General features: G+C 37.3%; 2 protein-coding genes across 2 annotated transcripts; both read left to right on the top strand.

Annotated features, from left to right (window-relative positions):
• The first annotated feature begins 388 nt into the window (after positions 1–388).
• LOC149156181 (methyl jasmonate esterase 1-like) lies at positions 389–2,315 on the top strand. The gene is made up of 3 exons (XM_089442072.1): positions 389–1,024; positions 1,543–1,677; positions 1,804–2,315. The coding sequence occupies exons 1-3, from the start codon at positions 623–625 to the stop codon at positions 2,071–2,073; spliced, it is 807 nt and encodes a 268-aa protein (XP_089298198.1). The 5' UTR covers positions 389–622; the 3' UTR covers positions 2,074–2,315.
• Positions 2,316–14,607: 12,292 nt separating this feature from the next.
• Positions 14,608–16,509, top strand: LOC149156182 (methyl jasmonate esterase 1-like). Its single transcript, XM_089437959.1, has 3 exons — positions 14,608–15,206; positions 15,736–15,870; positions 15,997–16,509. Exons 1-3 carry the CDS (start codon positions 14,805–14,807, stop codon positions 16,264–16,266), a joined length of 807 nt encoding a protein of 268 aa, XP_089294085.1. The 5' UTR covers positions 14,608–14,804; the 3' UTR covers positions 16,267–16,509.
• The last annotated feature ends 3,674 nt before the right edge of the window (positions 16,510–20,183 follow it).

Raw genomic sequence — 20,183 nt, forward strand, 5'->3', positions numbered from 1 at the left:
CAAGTGTATTTGGGTAATTTACAATGCCACAATTTTGCCACAAAAATTATGGAAATTCTGGCCATATTTTCACAAAATCTAATTAAAGTTTTTGGAAATCTAGATTACACCCATCAAGTTTCAGGATTTTAAGTACCTCACAAATTCTTAATAATGCTAAATCTATATATCTAAAAATCCAGCAATCACATTTTCTGAAAATTTTGTCACCTCGATAAAAAGTGAAATTGTGTCGACCAGGGTTATTTTGCAAATTGCGCCCTTGAACCTAGAATTTTCTGACACTAAGCTGACGTGATCTTCACCTCCCCATGTCAGGCCACATTAATGTATCAATAGTCTACGAAATAGCACTTGCCCACCTCTATTATGCTTTTCTGACACTAACGTAAAATGATTTCCACCTGTCTTGTCCATTTTTGGCACATGCTCAAATTACTGATTCCCATTTCGTCTGGGAAGACTAAATAATCGTTACGCCCCTACGGAAGGTCTAGAATTAGTATTTTGCAGAGTCTGCAAAAGCAAAGGATCGGAATTTAGGGTTTTCTCATTCCAGTGTTTATTAGCCCCGATTTGAGGACCGGGAAGTTGCGGCATCCTCAAATTAGGATCTAAGCCAATGGAGGTGAAATCGAGAGAAAAAGGAAACAGGTCCCACTTTGTTCTGGTTCACGGGGCATGTCATGGCGCTTGGTGTTGGTACAAGCTCTCAGACCTGCTGGAAAAGGCCGGCCATGTCGTCACAGCCATCGATTTGGGGGGTGGTGGAATCAACCCAAAGGACGGCAACGCAATTCGTAGCTTGGCTGAGTACAACGAACCACTCGCCAAATTCATGAAAGATCTTCCCAAGGAAGATGGAACAGAGAAGGATGAGAAAGTAATATTAGTTGGTCACAGTATGGGAGGCGTGAATTTGACTTGTATGATGGAGCAATTTCCACACAGAGTTGCGGTGGCTGTATTTGTCACTGCTTTTATGCCGGTTCCCGGTACAACCCCTCTTCAGCTTATTGAAGAGGTACTATATTTATATACCGTTACACGATACAACCAGTCTTCAGCTTATAGATCCGGCATCACTATTATATTCTATATACCATTGAATTTCATTTTAATTCATGAACTGTTCAAATAGTCAAGGTTTCATTACTAAATTTAATATGGGTTAGGTTACATTCATGTAGTGATGTTAGGCCAGAGTTATTTAGTTTGCTGTGTGGCAGTTAATTTATAGATTTATAAAATTTGCTATGTGGTAATTAATTCACAAATTGTATATATTTATTTTTCAAATAATTTATGGTAGACATATAGTGAGCATTAATTGCTGAGCCCAATCTGTTGATTAAATCTAATGGTAGACATATATAACCAGCCATCCTTTTGTGGATTGCTGATTCCCGTCAAAAAAATTGACTATTGCCGAATATTCGCAATCCTCTTAACCTCAGGGTATATAACCATCGAGCATTAACTGTCTGGCCAACAAGCTGGATAATTATTGCCTTGATGTTGGTGCTGCTTTTCTGTTTTCAGGTTTATCAGAGAATTCAAACGTGGGGAGACACGGAATTCAAGTATGGACTTGGCGAACAACAGAAGAAGCCTACGTCTTTCAGATTCGGGAGGAACTTCGCGCGAGAGTATCTCTATCAAAACAGCCCCTCTGAGGTGATTAACGGATAATAATGGTGTCCTGTTAACTAATTATGTATTGGGGCCATTTCTAATGTATTTTCCTCTTCTTCTACTGATGATTTTGAGCTAATTCAAGGAACTGAAAATGATCCATGGCAGGATATCAAGCTAGCGGACTGTCTTATAAGAAGTATGCCCGCGTTGGACGAAGAGGTAATATCCAGTAGTGAGAATTATGGCAGAGTCCCTCGAGTGTACATAGTGGCCAAGCAGGATAAGGCAATAATAGAGGAACTGCAGCGGAAAATGATAGCCGATAATCCACCTGTCGGAGTCTATGAATTGGAAGAATCGGACCACAGTCCTTTCTTCTCTTGCCCTGTTCGGCTTGCCCAAATTCTACAAGAAATTTCCTATGCTTTCGATTAATGATCATATTCTACAAGAAATTTCCTATGCTTTCGATTAATGATCATATTGACATTAATATTTCCGTGGACATAAATAGCATTAGCGTGATTTCTGTCATAATTGCGAAGTTGTTTGGAATTTAGAGTAATATGGTATTACATGGCAGCTGCGCCTTTCAAGTCCTACAGTCCAGGAGCCTGCCAGATTGGCAACCGTATTTGTAAGAGTATATATTTAATAAAGTATTGTTCAGTGGAAAAGCGAGTACAGAGTGTTTTGGCTACTCTTCAATGAAATCAAGACCCGCATGGAGAAATGTGATAATGGATAATAGTGACCTAGGAAAATGATGGCCGCTACAATACTGTTGTTGGAATTTATTTTTTGCTCGTGTTTAGATTTGAACCCTCGATGTTATCTCCTTTGTGCACTTACATTGGCACATAGTTACCAAATTCGGCCGAATCAGGCTGAAGAATTCGAAAATTCGGCGATTCAAATTCGGACACATCGCAATCTCCCAAATTTAATTTAAGAAAAAAAAAATGATTTATGTTTTTCAACAACTCGTCCTCCATTTTTTGTGCATTAGTTTCGACCTGCAATTGTAGAATATTGAACCGTTGAAACTTAAATTTCCCTGGATGGATGCAGTTAGACAATACTAAAAATAGAAGGGACAAGGATATTATTGACTGTTTATTCTGCAGAACAGCTGTGATTAATGATTAAAAAAATTTTAATTCCACTTCCATCAAAGTTACTTTAACTTTGACATGTTATTAATTCTTATATGGTTGTCTAACGTTTTTTAATTTTTTTCATATTAAAAATAAAATAAAAAATTAGTAAAAGTATGAATAAAATTAAAATAAATAGTTGTAATATTAAATTTTCATTTTCACAATATGTGAGATCATGAGGAAACTCTTCAAATGTAATTGTATTATTCATTCAGGTTGTTCATTATTATATACATGAGAGAAAGACTATTCAGTTCATCTCGTGATGACTCTACATTTCCTTTATTATTTATTTTCACTAATTACAATGGTTCACCTAATCCCTAAGATTCGGTGTCAACATTTCCCCCCTAATCTAAAGGGATGTTGGTGAGTCCAAGTATCGTTCTGAATCTTTCAAGCTTTTCTCTTCCAAGCGCTTTGGTGAAGATGTCTGCAATCTGCTCATTAGTGGAACAATGGAGAAGATGGATTGTTTTGGCCTCAACATGATGTCGAATCAAATGATATTTTGTATTTATGTGCTTCGTTTGATCATGGAACTTTGGGTTCTTGGCCAACTTTATTGTCAAGATATTGTCAATCATGAGTGAAGTTGATTGTACTTGTTTTACCTGCAAATCTTCTGGAAATTTTCTGAGCCACACAATTTCTTTTGTTGCTTTAGCTGTTGCCACATATTCTCCCTTTGTTGTGGAGTCTGCTGGAATTGATTGTTTGTGTGATCTCTGGGAGACAACTCCTGATCCAAGGCTCATAGCATAACCCGAAGTAGATACCCTAGTTTCTTTGTCTCCATCGAAGTCTGAATCAAAGTATTCAATCAAGCTAAAGTCTCCCACCTGTGTATACTTGATTCCGAAGTCTTCAGTTCGCTTCAAGTACTTTAGAACTCTTTTTGCAGCAGATCAATGTCTTTCACAAGGCTTTTGTATAAACCTGGAGAGGATTCCAACAACAAACAAAATGTCTGGTCTGATAATAGTTAGGTAGTTGAGACTTCCTACAAGCTATCTATACTTTATTGCATCTTCAAATTATTTTCCTTCAATGGATGTGAGCTTTAAGTTTTGTTTCATTGGAGTAGTCAGAGGTTTGCATTTAGTTATACCAAACCTGTTCAATAGATCTCCAATGTGCTTCTTTTGAGAAAGGAATATGGACTTCGGATGTTGAGTTACTTCAATACTAAGATAGTAATGAACATACCCAAATCAGTGATTTCACAACTTTTCCTTAATTCCTTTTTTATGGATGCAATGTAGCTCTCATTGTTCCCTTTCATCAAAAGATCATCTACATATACCACATGATATACAATTGTTTTGCCAACCTTCTTGACAAACAAAGTTGCATCATTAAGATCATAATGTTTGAAATTTAGTTTGAGAAGATGCTCAATTAGTTTTTCATACCAGACACACAGTGCTTGTTTGAGGCCATACAAGGATTTCACAAGTTTTCATACTTTATGTTCATGTCCTTTGACAGCAAATCCTTCAAGCTGGGATATAAAAACATTCTCTTTTAGATATTCATTCAAGAAAGCAGTTTTTACATCCATTCGATGGATTTTCCAACCATTCTAAGCTGCCATGGCAAAGAGTGTCTGGATGGTAGCCCATTTTTCTGTTGGGGAAAAGGTCTCCTCATAATGGACCCCTTCCTTCTATGCAAAACCTTTTTTCCACAAGCCTGGCTTTGTGCTTGTCAAGTGAGCCATCAAATTTATACTTGTTCTTGTAGACCCACTTGCAGCGAATTGGTTTGGTTCCCAATGGAGGATCAACCAGCTTTCAAGTGCCATTCTTTATCAAGGCATCATACTCCTTTTGCATTGCTTCTTTCCATTCATCATGAGAAGCAAATTCTTTGAAGGAAGTTCGTTCAAAATCTGTAGACTAATTCAATTCACAATCATAAGAAGCATCCATATCAATAGGTGAATCAGAGTCATCTACATCAGCGCCATTTTGCCGGGTTGAATTTCTAGTTCCTGTCTTTCCAACCTCATCAAGATGAACACTTTCAAGTGTCTTTGTTAGCTACTTTGGGGGACCTTTCTGAGATGGTCCAGGCTGCTCTGTTGATTGTGTTGGGACTAAATCAAGATTGAGTCTCCCAATTCTATCAATCACATCACTCAAAGTATCATCTATTGTTGGAGTTTTATGCAAGGGAGAGAGTGCTTCAGAAGAAGATTTCACAGGTTAATCTAGTATAGGAATCCCCATTTCAAGATGTGGAATCTAATTATCAAATTCTTTAAATGATTTTGCATTTGCGGATCTATCCAAGTGATCAAGTTTTCACTCAACAACATTGTCAGTTTTGGATGGTTCAAGAAAGATTACATCTCTAGATACAACAAAATTTTTATTGACTTCATCGTAGAGACGGTATGCTTTGGAGGTGTTTTAATACCGCACGAAGATACACTTACAACTTCTTGCACCAAATTTGTTTTTATGTACCTTTGGTATCAAGGCATAACATGTGGAACCAAAAACCCTAAGATGCTTTACCGAAGGAATGTGCCCATACCACATATCAAAAGGAGTCTTCTTTCTAATAGCACTAGATGGACATCTATTCTTTACATATACAACAAATAGAACTACATCGGCCCAAAACATAAATTTTACATTTTTGAAAAGCATCATGGAGCACACCATATTTAAGATTGTCCTATTCATTCTTTCAGCGACTTCATTCTGTTGGGGACTATAAGGCACAATTGTTTGATGTTTGATCCCATGTTGGCGAAGATAGTTTTCAAATTCATTTGAAGTGTATTATTTTCTATTATCAGTGTGAATATAGCCAATATGAGATTGTGCATCATTTTCAATCCATGTATGAAATTTTTCGAATGTTTGAAAAGCATCAAATTTGTTCTTCAATAAATAAACCCAACACATTCTAGTGTAGTCATCAATAAATGTCATCATATATTTATTTCCATTTGCAGAAGGAACAGGTATTGGACCACATAAATCTGAATGAATGCGTTCAATTTTTCTATGTGCTCTGGAATGTGAATCATGAAAAGATTGTTTGATATGTTTTCCTAGAATTCAAGCATCACATTGCTTAAGTTTCCTAGGAGTTGTAGGAAAACCAGTAAAACCATTTTTCTTCAACAAGTGGAGGCTATCATAGTTTAAGTTTCCAAATCTAGCATGCCTTAATAAATTTGATGGAAATGTACCTTCTTCATAATGAGAATTGTATGAGAAATTTTGTGCACGAGCAGAGGTACCCTGCAGCTTCAGAAGCCTTTCTTCTTCTATCCCCGTCATGACAAGTGAGTGGTCCGATGCTTTTCTCACCTCAATCTTGCCATCAAACATATGAATGGAGTGTTCTTGCTGGCGGATGTGGACCAAGGACAACCAGTTTCTTCTTAGTTGTGGGAGATATAAAACATGATGCAGAAGAAAGTTTGGAAGACTAGGCAATTGAAGCTTGATTGTACCAAGCCCTGATGGCTTGAGTTTTGATTTGTCTGCAAAGTATATTGCTCCATCAACATTGTCAGTGAATTCTTCAAAAAAATCTCTTCTGAAAGTCATGTGGCAAGTTGCTCCTGAATCAAGCAACCAATCATTTTTCCAAGAAGCAAGTGAAGCATTAAATAAGTCTTCATTTACTCCAATATTATAGTGTGCCACAACATAGTGAGTGGATTCATGTGCTTTACCTTTCTCTTTTTCATTAGTTTTACCTTTGGGTTGGTTTCTTTCCTACTCAATTCTGCCCAAGGAAAATTGCATGTGGATGCATCATGTGATCCATCCCTTTTGTAGCGTATGCAATGCAAATTTGAATTTTCTCCTTGAGAGTGTCTTTCCCCCCTCCCTTCGAAATTTCTTCCTCTTCCTCTTCGACCACCTCTTCCTTTGGAAGAATCTTGAACAAGATTCTTCTCTCTATGTGAAAGACACACAGCCTCATCAAAAGACTGAGGAATTGTTTTCTTTCCAAAAGCTTTATCTCTTTCAACAACTTTTTTGACAAGGGAGTCCAAGGTAATATCTTTGAGGTTTCCATTTGCTTGCAATGACTCAAGATGATTTGAGTAAGTGGGATAAAGTTCCTTGAGAAAAGCCATCAGAGGAATGTCCAATTAGACATTAGTGACTTTGATATCATGCATAATAGATTCTACTTCTGATGCAACAGCAAAAGGATCATCATTTGTAATTAAAGGGTGAACAATTTAATCATGAGCTAAACAACTTCAATTTCATAGTGTGAGTCATAGAGTTCCTTCAGTTTTTGTAAGGCTTAGAAAGAATTTTAAAATGGAAAAATATGGCAACTCACCTCTTCATTTATTAATGCTGCAATCAATGCATAAGCCTTGTTGTTCTTATTCTTCCAAATGACGAATTCCCTCTCTGAAGTAGGCCGTTATGGCTCTTTATCTCCGCTTCCAAAACACACTCATTTCTGTAGCTCATTAAAAATGACAGTGTGTTTGATTTTTTGAGACCACTCAGGATAATTTTCCTTCCCATTGAGGACCACTCCCACAATAGATATTAATGAGTGCATTTTTATTTTTTAAATATACTTCTCCTGCCAATACGCTGTAAGAAATTGCACTTCTGCTTGTAAAAAAAATCTACAATTTTAATGTATATAACAGAGGTATGGACATGCTCACCTCCAAATTCCAACCATCCCATAGACTTTCTGCATCATTTGTCTAATTGGAGATGTCCCAAAGGGTTTTCAGATTGCTGGCCTGAAGCCAAGCTCTGATATTTTCTAGTTCTGCCATCTAATTCAAGGGCTGATCTCCAAGAATCGAATCTTCCTAATTTTTTATTTTTTTCCCATTAGCTGGGATCCAATAAAGCTAATGACTGAAAAGTTTCAAAGCTATGAGACAGAGTTTGTAAACTGGTGATCCTTTGGAAATTCTAGGAGGCTGGTCCAAGCCCCTCAAACGCTGCCCATGAAAATATTTTTTCCACAGAACTATCTTGCTCCAACTAGGATTCCCAGAAACAATGTTCCAAAGGAGCTTGGAGCCCACAGCAAGATTTTGGGTTGCCAAATCCCACATTTGGAGACCTCCTTCCAAGAATGGCTTCTTAATAGTGTCCCAATTAACCAAATGGAGCCTTCTTTCATTATTTTTCCCTCCCTCCCACAGAAATCTTCTCAGGAGACCATCCACTTTACTAATAAAGATTTTAGGGGCTAGTAGAATGGAGTTCTGATAAACTTGGAGACTTATGAGAACATATTTCATAAGGATTACCTTCCCAGCATTATTCAACCATGAGGCTCCCCAAGCTTGTATTCTGAGTTTTAGCTTGTCTAGCAGGGGCATCCAGTGAGCTACCTTAGGATTTGATTTGAAGATTGGGATCCCAAGATACTTAAATGACTCCCAGGTCAAGGTTATTTCCATTTCTAATAGCCTTGCTATGTCTGTCAAATCTTTGATCGAGCAATTCCAGCCATAGATCATGCTTTTTAGATAGTTAATCTTGATGCCCGAAACCTCCCTATAAATGTCCAACTCCTTCTTGAAGGTTCTAGCAGAATTTATGCTAGCTCCTCCAAGCAATAATGTATCATCAGCAAACTAGGCATGATTTATGTCTTTAACATTGTGATCCATTCTTAAGCCTAGCAGAGTTTGGATCTGCTGACAGTAATCTAGCTGGAAGCTGAGCACTGAAGCTTGAATGGCGTAAAGAAGCGGGGACAAAGGGCATCCTTATCTTAGCCCCATCAAGGCCTGGAAAAATTTCGTTGAACGACCATTAACGAAAGACACTATCCAAGGGGAGGCAATGGAAGCCTTCACCCAAGTTATGAGAACTTTTGAGAAGCCAAATTTCTTTATCACAGAAAACAGGAAATCATGTCTCACCCTGTCAAAGGCATTTGTCAAATCTAGCTTAATCACCATGCCTTTCTCTTTTCGATGACAGCTTGAATGAATTTCTTCTTGCACTAGCACAATATTGTCAAGAATATTTCTCCCTTTTATGAATCCTCCTTGGTTTCCAGGTATGATGACCGGCAGAATTTTCTTAATACGGTTGGCTATTATTTTTGTAATCAGCTTATAACTTGTATTATACAAAGAGATGGGCCTGAATATGCTGAAATCGGTGGCGCCTTTGTCTTTCAAAATCAAGGCAAGGAAGGCCGAGTTGGTACTGCCTCCAATCTTGGTGCAGGTCTGAGATTTACGGATCATTCTCAGAAGGTCTTTTTTAATTGTAGGCCAGCAAGTCAGGTAGAACCTTGCAGTGAACCCATCAGGACCCGAGGCTTTATCCAGATCCATGCAATCCAAAGCTTCTTTAATCTCATTCATACTGATCGGAGCAGTCAGCATAATATTGTCAGAATCTTGAACACAGTGAGGAATAATATCAATCGGATAGGCTTGAGAATCGATAGGAGGGTCTTCCAAGGCAAAGTAAAGATCTTTGAAGAAGGAGTGGGATGCTCGCTTTATCCCTTCATAATCTTTAACCACAGTGGTTTGATAGTGAATTTCATTTACTTTTTTGAAGTGCTTGTGTGCTTCAGCTTGCTTATGGAAGTAGCTTGTATTTTTGTCTCCGGCCTATAACCAAAGATTTCTGGACTTCTGTCTCCAGAACTCTTCTTCATCCCTACTTGCTCTATGGAGATCTTTTTGCAGCTCTACTTCTTTTTGAAGAAGGATTTGAGTTACATCGGAATTCTCCATTGTTAATTGATAGCTTGCTAAACTGTCATGCATCTCTTTCTTTTGGCAGTGGGCGTTTTCAACCTTTTAGCCCACTCCTTGAGCTCCCTTTTAAGTCTCCTCATCTTTTCTTCCCACACAAAGAAAGGGGATCCTTGAACTTGCCGGTTCCAGGCCTCAGAGACCACCTCCTGGAATCCTTCTTGATGAATCCATAGAGAACTGAATCTAAAGGGAATGGGGCCAAGATTTCCATCCAAGGAGAGCTCAAGCAGAATGGGTTTATGGTCAGAGGTGTAGTTCGGCATAATTTTAGAGGTGGCCATTAGACCACAAGTCAAGAAGGAGGATTGGACTAGAAATCTGTCCAGACGAGAAGCAATGTGGCCAGGGCCTATCCTTTTGTTTGACCAGGTGAATTTCCCAGATGTGGGCTTGATATCCTCCAATTCCCAATCTAAAATGAGGTCTTCAACCAATTCTCTAACTGGGTCCCTGACCAGCGAGCCCCCCTTTTTCTCTTCTACAACTAGCGTAACATTCAGATCACCTGCAATAATAATATTTTCTGGGTTGTACAAGAAAAGATAGGACTGGAGCGAGTCCCAACAAATTTTTTTCTCAAATGGTAAGATCGGAGTGTAAAGATTGAATATACTTACTTGGTGGCTAGATTCTTTATGGAGGAGCTTAGTGAGTAGCCAATGGGGGCAACATTCTTTGTGAATCAGATCATATTTGGAGCTGTCCCAAAAGGAGGCAATCCCTCCAGAGGTGCCTCTGGCACTGACTGCTCCCCCTTGGCCTTTATGCCAGAATGCTTTGCTTGCTTGGAGGAGTAGAAGTTCCTCCAGTTTTGTCTCCTGGATGAGAATGATTTCAGGCGAGTACATCCTTACAATCTCTTTCAGAGCTTCTTCTTTCAACCTGCTGCCTAACCCTCTGCAATTCCAGGAGACGTATTTCATTATTTACTAGCTTGGAAGGTTGTGGCTCCTTTTGGAGCCTGACCATGCTTGCGCCTAGATCTGGTATTAATCATTCCTTTGAGAGTTTTCTGAGAGCCTTGGAGAACATCCAGATAAGTTTGTTCCTCTCTTTGTTTCTTCTTGGACTTTCGACCCCTGACCGACTTGATAGGAGTGATTTGCGAGCTGTCTGAATCTGGGACTCCAGATTTTGAATCTCCCTCAGAATCGGAGCCTAGAATGATGCGCTGCTCATTTTCTTCTTTCTCCCCTTGTTCATCCTCTGATGGAGGAAGAGTTGACTTTGCCTCTACTTCTTTCACTTTCTTCGACGAGTCTTCTAGTTCCTCTTCGGTTCCAATGGCATCTGTCTTTACCCCAGAGGAAGAACCCTCTTTTGGAACTTCTTTGGCTTTTGGTTTAGGCTGGGGCTTCACCAATGGCCCTGAATTTTTCTTCTCAGTTGGTTTTGGGACTGCCTTGCCCTTTTTTATTTCTTTCCATCCTTCTTCATCCACTTTGTCCCCGATTGGAGCTTTTGGGCAATTTCGTTGGAAGTGTCCATGTTTGTGACAGGTTCTGTATTTGAAAGGCAGTTGCTTGTAATCCAATTTTTGATAGTGATGCCATTCTCCGACTGTAAGTTTTACCGCTTCGGGCAGTCTAGCTTCCAGATCGACTTCCACACAGATTCTTGCACAGGTATATTGGCCCTTGTTATCTTCTTTGTCAATGAAACGACCTAGGCCATTTCCAATCTTCTACAAGGTGTGATAGCTCCAGCAATGGATCGGAAGATTGGGAAGCCAGACCCAGACTAGGACCTCTCTAGGGGTATCGATTGAGGGATCGAAGTCGGGGGTCCACTTATTAAGATACAGACCCTGATTTCCCATAAAATACGGACCGTTTCTGAAATCCAAATCTCGATCTTCTTTGGAGGTGAACTGGAAAATGAAATACCCTCTTCCGACAGCATAGCAAATCACATTGTTTTCCAGCTAGGGCCTCCAGTTGTGTTGGATCACGTCATCTATTGTTTTTGTAGAGGGCCAACATCCCATAAATTGTCCTACCAACCCTCTGTCAGCCAGGGCTAGGGCGATTTTTATCGGTTGGTATTCTGGCAGGGTGATCTCAGGAATTTCCTCCAGTTTTTTGATGAATTTCGGAACTTTTGGAATCAGCTATTTCTTCCCTTTCTGTGATAGAAATCTTCTGAATACTTCTTCTGAAGAGATTGGTGGGGTGGGAGAAGGCTCCCCACCCCCAGGCGCACTTATGGCGATGGCTACGCTCCTCTGCAATCGCAAAACCCAAACGCGGACGCTGTGCCAGTAGCAACACTCGCCGGAGGAGGGAGGCAGAGCCCGATTGCGGGGATGCCGGGAAGGATTGAGAGCCCAGCAGCAGGGGCTTCCAGGCAGGGGGCCTGCGGAGGGCCGCAGGGGCGCGGGAGCTTCAGTTCAGAATGCGCGCGCAAATCACCCTGAAACTCAGCACTGCCCTCCATTTTCATTCGAAGTGAAATATCGTATTAAGCATAGGTTTGATCTAAAGTGGTCATTGTATTAAATATAAAGTTTTGTCTTAAAATATTTTTGTCTCAAAATGCTTTTGTCTTAAATATAAAGTTTTGTCTTAAAATAATTTTGTCTTAAATTGTTTTTGTCTTAAAATAATTTTGTCTTAAACTATTTTTGTCTTAAATATAAATTTTTGTCTCAAACTACTTGTCTTAAATATAAAGTTTTGTCTCAAAATATTTTCGTCTTAAATTATTTTTGTCTTAAATATAAAGTTTTGTCTTAAAATATTTTTGTCTCAAACTACTTTTGTCTTAAAATATTTTTGTCTTAAACTATTTTTGTCTTAAATATAAAGTTTTGTCTTAAAATATTTTTGTCTCAGCCTATTTTTGTCTTAAAGTTTATATTTAAGACAAATCAATGGATATTAATTTTTAATGTAAAATAACTAAAATAAAAAATGAGTTTTTGAGACAAAAGATTTCTTTTTTGTTAAAAAAATGTCACAAAAATGCCCTTGGTGTGGTAGTGGTAGTATGGTAAGAGGCTCCATAATCTAAAATCTAATCACTATTTTGACTAGATGCATAGCCGCATGCATCATCATAATAAACAATAATTAATACTTTTCTATTTCCATAGTAATAGTTTTTACATTATTCTTGTTATTGCTAGCTACAATTTGCTCCTTTTTCCAAATTTACCGCAATATTGTTAGCTACAATTTGTTCCTTTTTCTAAATTTCCCAATAATAAGAAGTTATTCTTCCATGTCTAAACTTTAACCTCCTTCTAAACATTGATCTCCTTGATTTCCTTCCATCAATGATCACCCAGAATTAATGCCTGGATATTTGATATTTCTTCTCCCGTAAATTTGATCTGCATTTCTTTATTTAATAACTTGTTAGAAACATCTTCAAAGTTTAATTTAAGTTTTAGTGATGCATTACTTATCGTGACAACCAAGCTCTGCCAACTATTAAGAGTAAAAGAGATTTGACCTTATCATATAGTACTTGCCACTCACCAGAAAATACTGGAAAGCTGGGTTCATTATATCACCAATGATGTAACTACTCTATTTTCCCTTACAAGGCAATCAAATTCAAATGTTCGTAGCTGTGCTGTGTTGCAGTCAAATATATGTACATACCCACTGTATTGCCGGCCAGCAAGCACGTTCTGTAAAATACTATTGAAAGTGAAATATTGTTCTGTAAATGTTATTCTCGCCTTTGAATGTGAACATTATGGTGAAAATATCGTTATCCAAATTAAACGCATATGCCAGCAAGTACGTTCCGTGAAAAGAAATTGAAAGTGAAATATTATTGTCGCCTTTGAAATTGAACATTCAGTGAAAATATCGTTATCCATTCAAATTAAGTGCTTAAAGAAAATATCTATTTATTTATCCTCGTAAGACGAGTTTAGGTTGGTTTGGATTTAATGTTGGATGTAGAGATAATTTTGCCATGTGCAAGATGTTATCATGAGAGTCGTACACGGTGAAGTATGGATATCTTGTGAGAAAGTTTTAACCCATCTCATTTTTATTTCCTTCCCTCAAATTTGGATATTTAATTTTATTAAATTTCATATAAACAAATTAATTTACATTTTATAAATAAAAAATATTTAATTAATTAATTTCCATTTTATAACTATATTTAATTCTTAATATGAAATTTGGATAAGTAATTTACTAAATTTATTATAAACTAATTAATTTACATTTTATAAATAAATACAAAATTTAGTAAAATAATAAATTACAGAAAAAAGTCTTCATATTTTAATTTATATGTTTTTTTATTAAGAACTTTACCATTCAAACGATTTTGAACCACACACCTATCACTTCAATGTCCAGGTAACATCATGTAATATTTTATTTTATAAAAAAAAGTTATGTATGTTTTATAGTATTAGTTTATTTGTTTTGGATTTTTTTCCTTATATTTTATTGGCAAATATGTTTAGAATTAATTATGGGTTAAAATCACAAATTTGAATTATACATTCTTTCTCATTTAAATGCTTTGCATATTTCAGAGGGCATTGAATCATACATATTACTATCAAAAACACATTTTAATTAACATAAATAACAAAAAGTCAAATCATAATTTAATTAAAAAATGTTTGTCTAGTTCTCTATAAAAAAATGTAATAGTTAGACAAACCCCTTAGTGAATGTTCCAAGTGTATTTGGGTAATTTACAATGCCACAAAAATTATGGAAATTCTGACCATATTTTCACAAAATCTAATTAAAGTTTTTAGAAATCTAAGTTATACTCATCAAATTTCAGGATTTTAACTGCCTCACACATTCTTAATAATGCTAAATCTATATATCTAAAAATCCAGCAATCACATTTTCTGAAAATTTTGTCACCTCGATAAAAAGTGAAATTGTGTCGACCAGGTTATTTTGCAAATTGCGCCCGTGAACCTAGAATTTTCTGACACTAAGCTGACGTGATCTTCACCTCTATTATGCGTTTTTGACACTAAGCTGACGTGATCTTCACCTCTATTATGCTTTTCTGACACTAACGTAAAATGATTTCCACCTGTCTTGTCCATTTTTGGCACATGCTCAAATTACTGATTCCCATTTCGTCTTGGAAGACTAAATAATCGTTACGCCCCTACGGAAGGTCTAGAATTAGTATTTTGCAGAGTCTGCAAAAGCAAAGGATCGGAATTTAGGGTTTTCTCATTCCAGGGTTTGTTAGCCCCGATTTGAGGACCGGGAAGTTGCGGCATCCTCAAATTAGGATCTAACCCAATGGAGGTGAAATCGAGAGAAAAAGGAAACAGGTCCCACTTTGTTCTGGTTCACGGGGCATGTCATGGCGCTTGGTGTTGGTACAAGCTCTCAGACCTGCTGGAAAAGGCCGGCCATGTCGTCACAGCCATCGATTTGGGGGGTGGTGGAATCAACCCAAAGGACGGCGACGCAATTCGTAGCTTGGCTGAGTACAATGAACCACTCGCCAAATTCATGAGAGATCTTCCGAAGGGAGATGGAGCAGAGAAGGATGAGAAAGTAATATTAGTTGGTCACAGTATGGGAGGCGTGAATTTGACTTGTATGATGGAGCAATTTCCACACAGAGTTGCGGTGGCTGTATTTGTCACTGCTTTTATGCCTCTCTCCGGTACAACCCCTCTTCAGCTTATTGATGAGGTACTACTTTATTTATATACCGTTACACGATACAACCAGTCTTCAGCTTATAGATCCGGCATCACTATTATATTCTATATACCATTGAATTTCATTTTAATTCATGAAGTGTTCAAATAGTCAAGGTTCCATTACTAAATTTAATATGGGTTAGGTTACATTCATGTAATGATGTTAGGCGAGAGTTAATTTATAGATTTATAAAATTTGCTATGTGGTAATTAATTCACAAATTGTATATATTTATTTTCAGATAATTTATTACTTAAATTTAATGGTAGACCTAGACAACTAGTGAGCATTAATTGCTGAGCCCAATTTGTTGATAAATGTAATGGTAGAGATATATTGGCCACCATCCTTGCTGATTCCCTGAATGTGAGCGAAGTAAAAAAATTGACCGTTCCCCAATATTGAGGGAATCAGCAATCCACTTAACCTCAGGATATATAACGATCGAGCGTTAACTGTCTGGCCAACAAGCTGGATAATTATTGCCTTGATATTGGTGCTGCTTTTCTGTTTTCAGGTTTATCAGAGAATTCAAACGTGGAGAGACACGGAATTCAAGTATGGACTTGGCGAACAACAGAAGAAGCCTACGTCTTTCAGATTCGGGAGGAACTTCGCGCGAGAGTATCTCTATCAAAACAGCCCCTCTGAGGTGATTAACGGATAATAATGGTGTCCTGTTAACTAATTATGTATTGGGGCCATTTCTAATGTATTTTCCTCTTGTTCTACGGATGATTTTGAGCTAATTTAAGGAACTGAAAATGATCCATGGCAGGATATCAAGCTAGCGGACTGTCTTATAAGAAGTATGCCCGCGTTGGACGAAGAGGTAATATCCAGTAGTGAGAATTATGGCAGAGTCCCTCGAGTGTACATAGTGGCCAAGCAGGATAAGGGAATAATAGAGGAACTGCAGCGGAAAATGATAGCGGATAATCCACCTGTCGGAGTCTATGAATTGGAAGAATCGGACCACAGTCCTTTCTTCTCTTGCCCTGTTCGGCTTGCCCAAATTCTACAAGAAATTTCCTATGCTTTCGATTAATGATCATATTCTACAAGCAATTTCCAATGCTTTCGATTAATGATCATATTGACATTAATATTTCTGTGGACATAAATAGCATTAGCGTGATTTCTGCAATAATTGCGAAGTTGTTTGGAATTTAGAGTAATATGGTATTACATGGCAGCTGCGCCTTTCAAGTCCTACAGTCCAAGAGCCTGCCAGATTGGCAACCGTATTTGTAAGAGTATATATTTAATAAAGTATTGTTCAGTGGGAAAAGCGAGTACAGAGTGTTTTGCCTACTCCCCATGGAGAAATGTGATAATGGAAAATAGTGACCTGGCAAAATGATGGCCGCTACAATACTGTTAACAAATTCGGCCGAATCAGGTTGAAGAATTCGAAAATTCGGCAATTCGGTCCGATTCGGCCATTAATACGCTAAAATTGGGACACATCACAATCTCCCAAATTTAATTTAAAAAAAAAATTGATTTGTGTTTTTCAACAACTCGTCCTCCATTTTTTGTGCATTAGTTTCGTCATGCATGAACCGTTGGAAACTTAAATTTCCCTCGATGGATCCAGTTGGACAATACTAAAGATGGAAGGGACAAGGATATTATTGACTGTTTATTCTGCTGAACAGGTGTGATTAATGATTAAAAAATTTATAATTCCACTTTCATCAAAGTTACTTTAATAAGTTATAACTTTGACATGTTATTAATTCTTATATTGTTGTCTAACTTTTTTTAATTTTTTTCATATTAAAAATAAAATAAAAAATTAGTAAAAGTAGGGATAAAAACAAAATAAATAGTTGTAATATTAAATTTTCATTTTCACAATATGTGAGACCATGAGAAAATTTTTCAAATGTAATTGTATTATTCATTCAGGGTGTTCATTATTATATACATGAGAGAGAGACTATTCACTTCATCTCCTGATGACTCTACATTTCCTTTATTATTTATTTTCACTAATTACAATGGTTCACCTAATCCCTAAGATTAGATGTCAACATTCCCCCCTTAATCTAAAGGGATGTTGGTGGGTCCAAGTATCGTTTTGAATCTTTCAAGCTTTTCTCTTCCAAGCGCTTTGGTGAAGATGTCTGCAATCTGCTCATTAGTGGAACAATGGAGAAGATGGATTGTTTTGGCCTCAACATGATGTCGAATCAAATGATATTTTGTATTTATGTGCTTCGTTTGATCATGGAACTTTGGGTTCTTGGCCAACTTTATTGTCAAGATATTGTCAATCATGAGTGAAGTTGATTGTACTTGTTTTACCTGCAAATCTTCCAGAAATTTCCTGAGCCACACAATTTCTTTTGTTGCCTTAGCTGTTGCCACATATTCTCCCTTTGTTGTGGAATCTGCTGGAATTGATTGTTTGTGTGATCTTTGGGAGACAACTCCTGATCCAAGACTCATAGTATAACCCGAAGTAGATACCCTAGTTTCTTTGTCTCCATCGAAATCTAAATCAAAGTATTCAATCAAGCTGAAGTCGTCCACCTGTGTATATTTGATTCCAAAGTCTTGAGTTCCCTTCAAGTACTTTAGAACTCTTTTTGCAGCAGACCAATGTCTCTCACAAGGCTTTTGCATAAACCTGGAGAGTATTCCAACAAAAAACAAAATGTCTGGTCTGATAATAGTTAGGTAGTTGAGACTTCCTACAAGCTATCTATACTTTGTTGCATCTTCAAATTATTTTCCTTCAATGGATGTGAGCTTTAAGTTTTGTTTCATTGGAGTAGTCAGAGGTTTGCATTTAGTTATGCCAAACCTGTTCAACAAATCTCCAATGTGCTTCTTTTGAGAAAGGAATATGGACTTTGGATGTTGAGTTACTTCAATACTAAGATAGTAATGAACATACCCCAAATCAGTGATTTCAAAACTTTTCCTTAATTCCTTCTTTATGGATGCAATGTAGCTCTCATTGTTCCCTTTCATCAAAAGATCATCTACATATACCACATGATATACAATTGTTTTGCCAGCCTTCTTGACAAACAAAGTTGCATCATTAAGATCATAATGTTTGAAATTGAGTTTGAGAAGATGCTCAATTAGTTTTTCATACCAGACACACGGTGCTTGTTTGAGGCCATACAAGGATTTCACAAGTTTTCATACTTTATGTTCATGTCCTTTGACAACAAATCCTTCAAGCTGGGATATAAAAACATTCTCTTTTAGATATTCATTCAAGAAAGCAATTTTTACATCCATTTGATGGATTTTCCAACTGTTTTGAGCTACTATGGCAAAGAGTTTCTGGATGGTAGCCCATTTTGCTGTTGGGGAAAAGGTCTCCTCATAATCGACCCCTTCCTTCTATGCAAAACCTTTTTTCCACAAGCCTGGCTTTGTGCTTGTCAAGTGAGCCATCAAATTTATACTTGTTCTTGTAGACCCACTTGCAGCGAATTGGTTTGGTTCCCAATGGAGGATCAACCAGCTTTCAAGTGCCATTCTTTATCAAGGCATCATACTCCTTTTGCATTGCTTCTTTCCATTCATCATGAGAAGAAACTTCTTTGAAGGAAGTTGGTTCAAAATCTGTAGACTAATTCAATTCACAATCATAAGAAACATCCATATCAATAGGTGAATCAGAGTCATCTACATCAGCTCCATTTTGCCGGGTTGAATTTCTAGTTCATGTCTTTCCAACCTCATCAAGATGAACACTTTCAAGTGTTTTTGTCAGCTACTTTGGGGGACCTTTCTGATATGGTCTAGGCTGCTTTGTTGATTGTGTTGGGACTGAATCAAGATTGAGTCTCCCAATTCTATCAATCACATCACTCAAAGTATCATCCGTTGTTGGAGTTTCAAGTAAAATCTTTATTGACTTCATCGTAGAGACGGTATGCTTTGGAGGCGTTTTAATACCGCACGAAGATACACTTACAACTTCTTGCACCAAGTTTGTTTTTATGTACCTTTGGTATCAAAGCATAACATGTGGAACCAAAAACCCTGAGATGCTTTACCGAAGGAATGTGCCCATACCACATATCATAAGGAGTCTTCTTTCTAATAGCATTCGATGGACATCTATTCTTTACATATACAGCACATAAAACTACATCGGCCCAAAACATAAATTTTACATTTTTGAAAAACATCATGGAGCACACCATATTTAAGATTGTCCTATTCATTCTTTCAGCGACTTCATTCTGTTGGGGATTATAAGGCACAATTGTTTGATGTTTGATCCCATGTTGGCGAAGATAGTTTTCAAATTCATTTGAAGTGTATTATTTTCTATTATCAGTGTGAATAGAGCCAATATGAGATTGTGCATCATTTTCAATCCATGTATGAAATTTCTCGAATGTTTGAAAAGCATCAAATTTGTTCTTCAATAAATAAACCAAACACATTCTGGTGTAGTCATCAATAAATGTCATCATATATTTATTTCCATTTGCAGAAGGAACAGGTATTGGACCACATAAATATGAATGAATGCATTCAATTTTTCTATGTGCTCTGGAATGTGAATCATGAAAAGATTGTTTGCTATGCTTTCCTAGAATTCAAGCATCACATTGCTTAAGTTTCCTAGGAGTTGTAGGAAAACCAACAAAACCATTTTTCTTCAACAAGTGGAGGCTGTCATAGTTTAAGTTTCCAAATCTAGCATGCCTTAATAAATTTGATGGAAATGTACCTTCTTCATAATGAGAATTGTACGAGAAATTTTGTGCACGAGCAGAGGTACCCTGCAGCTTCAGAAGCCTTTCTTCTTCTATCCCCGTCATGACAAGTGAGTGGTCCAATGCTTTTCTCACCTCAATCTTGCCATCAAACATATGAATGGAGTTTCTCGCTGGCGGATGTGGACCAAGGACAACAGGTTTCTCCTTAGCTGTGGGAGATATAAAACATGATGCAGAAGAAAGTTTGGAAGACTAGGCA

Source organism: Pinus tabuliformis, chromosome 9 (assembly GCF_031772625.1).
Source record: "Pinus tabuliformis cultivar Carrire ecotype Pingquan chromosome 9, CPIR1, whole genome shotgun sequence".
Taxonomy (NCBI): domain Eukaryota; kingdom Viridiplantae; phylum Streptophyta; class Pinopsida; order Pinales; family Pinaceae; genus Pinus; species Pinus tabuliformis.

Excerpts from the sequence above, each read along its gene's own strand:
- LOC149156181 (XM_089442072.1), top strand. The coding sequence starts at position 623 with ATGGAGGTGAAATCGAGAGAAAAAGGAAACAGGTCCCACTTTGTTCTG. Across the intron at positions 1,025-1,542 it reads CTCTTCAGCTTATTGAAGAG|GTTTATCAGAGAATTCAAAC; the intron begins GTACTATATTTA and ends TTCTGTTTTCAG. Across the intron at positions 1,678-1,803 it reads ATCAAAACAGCCCCTCTGAG|GATATCAAGCTAGCGGACTG; the intron begins GTGATTAACGGA and ends GATCCATGGCAG.
- LOC149156182 (XM_089437959.1), top strand. The coding sequence starts at position 14,805 with ATGGAGGTGAAATCGAGAGAAAAAGGAAACAGGTCCCACTTTGTTCTG. Across the intron at positions 15,207-15,735 it reads CTCTTCAGCTTATTGATGAG|GTTTATCAGAGAATTCAAAC; the intron begins GTACTACTTTAT and ends TTCTGTTTTCAG. Across the intron at positions 15,871-15,996 it reads ATCAAAACAGCCCCTCTGAG|GATATCAAGCTAGCGGACTG; the intron begins GTGATTAACGGA and ends GATCCATGGCAG.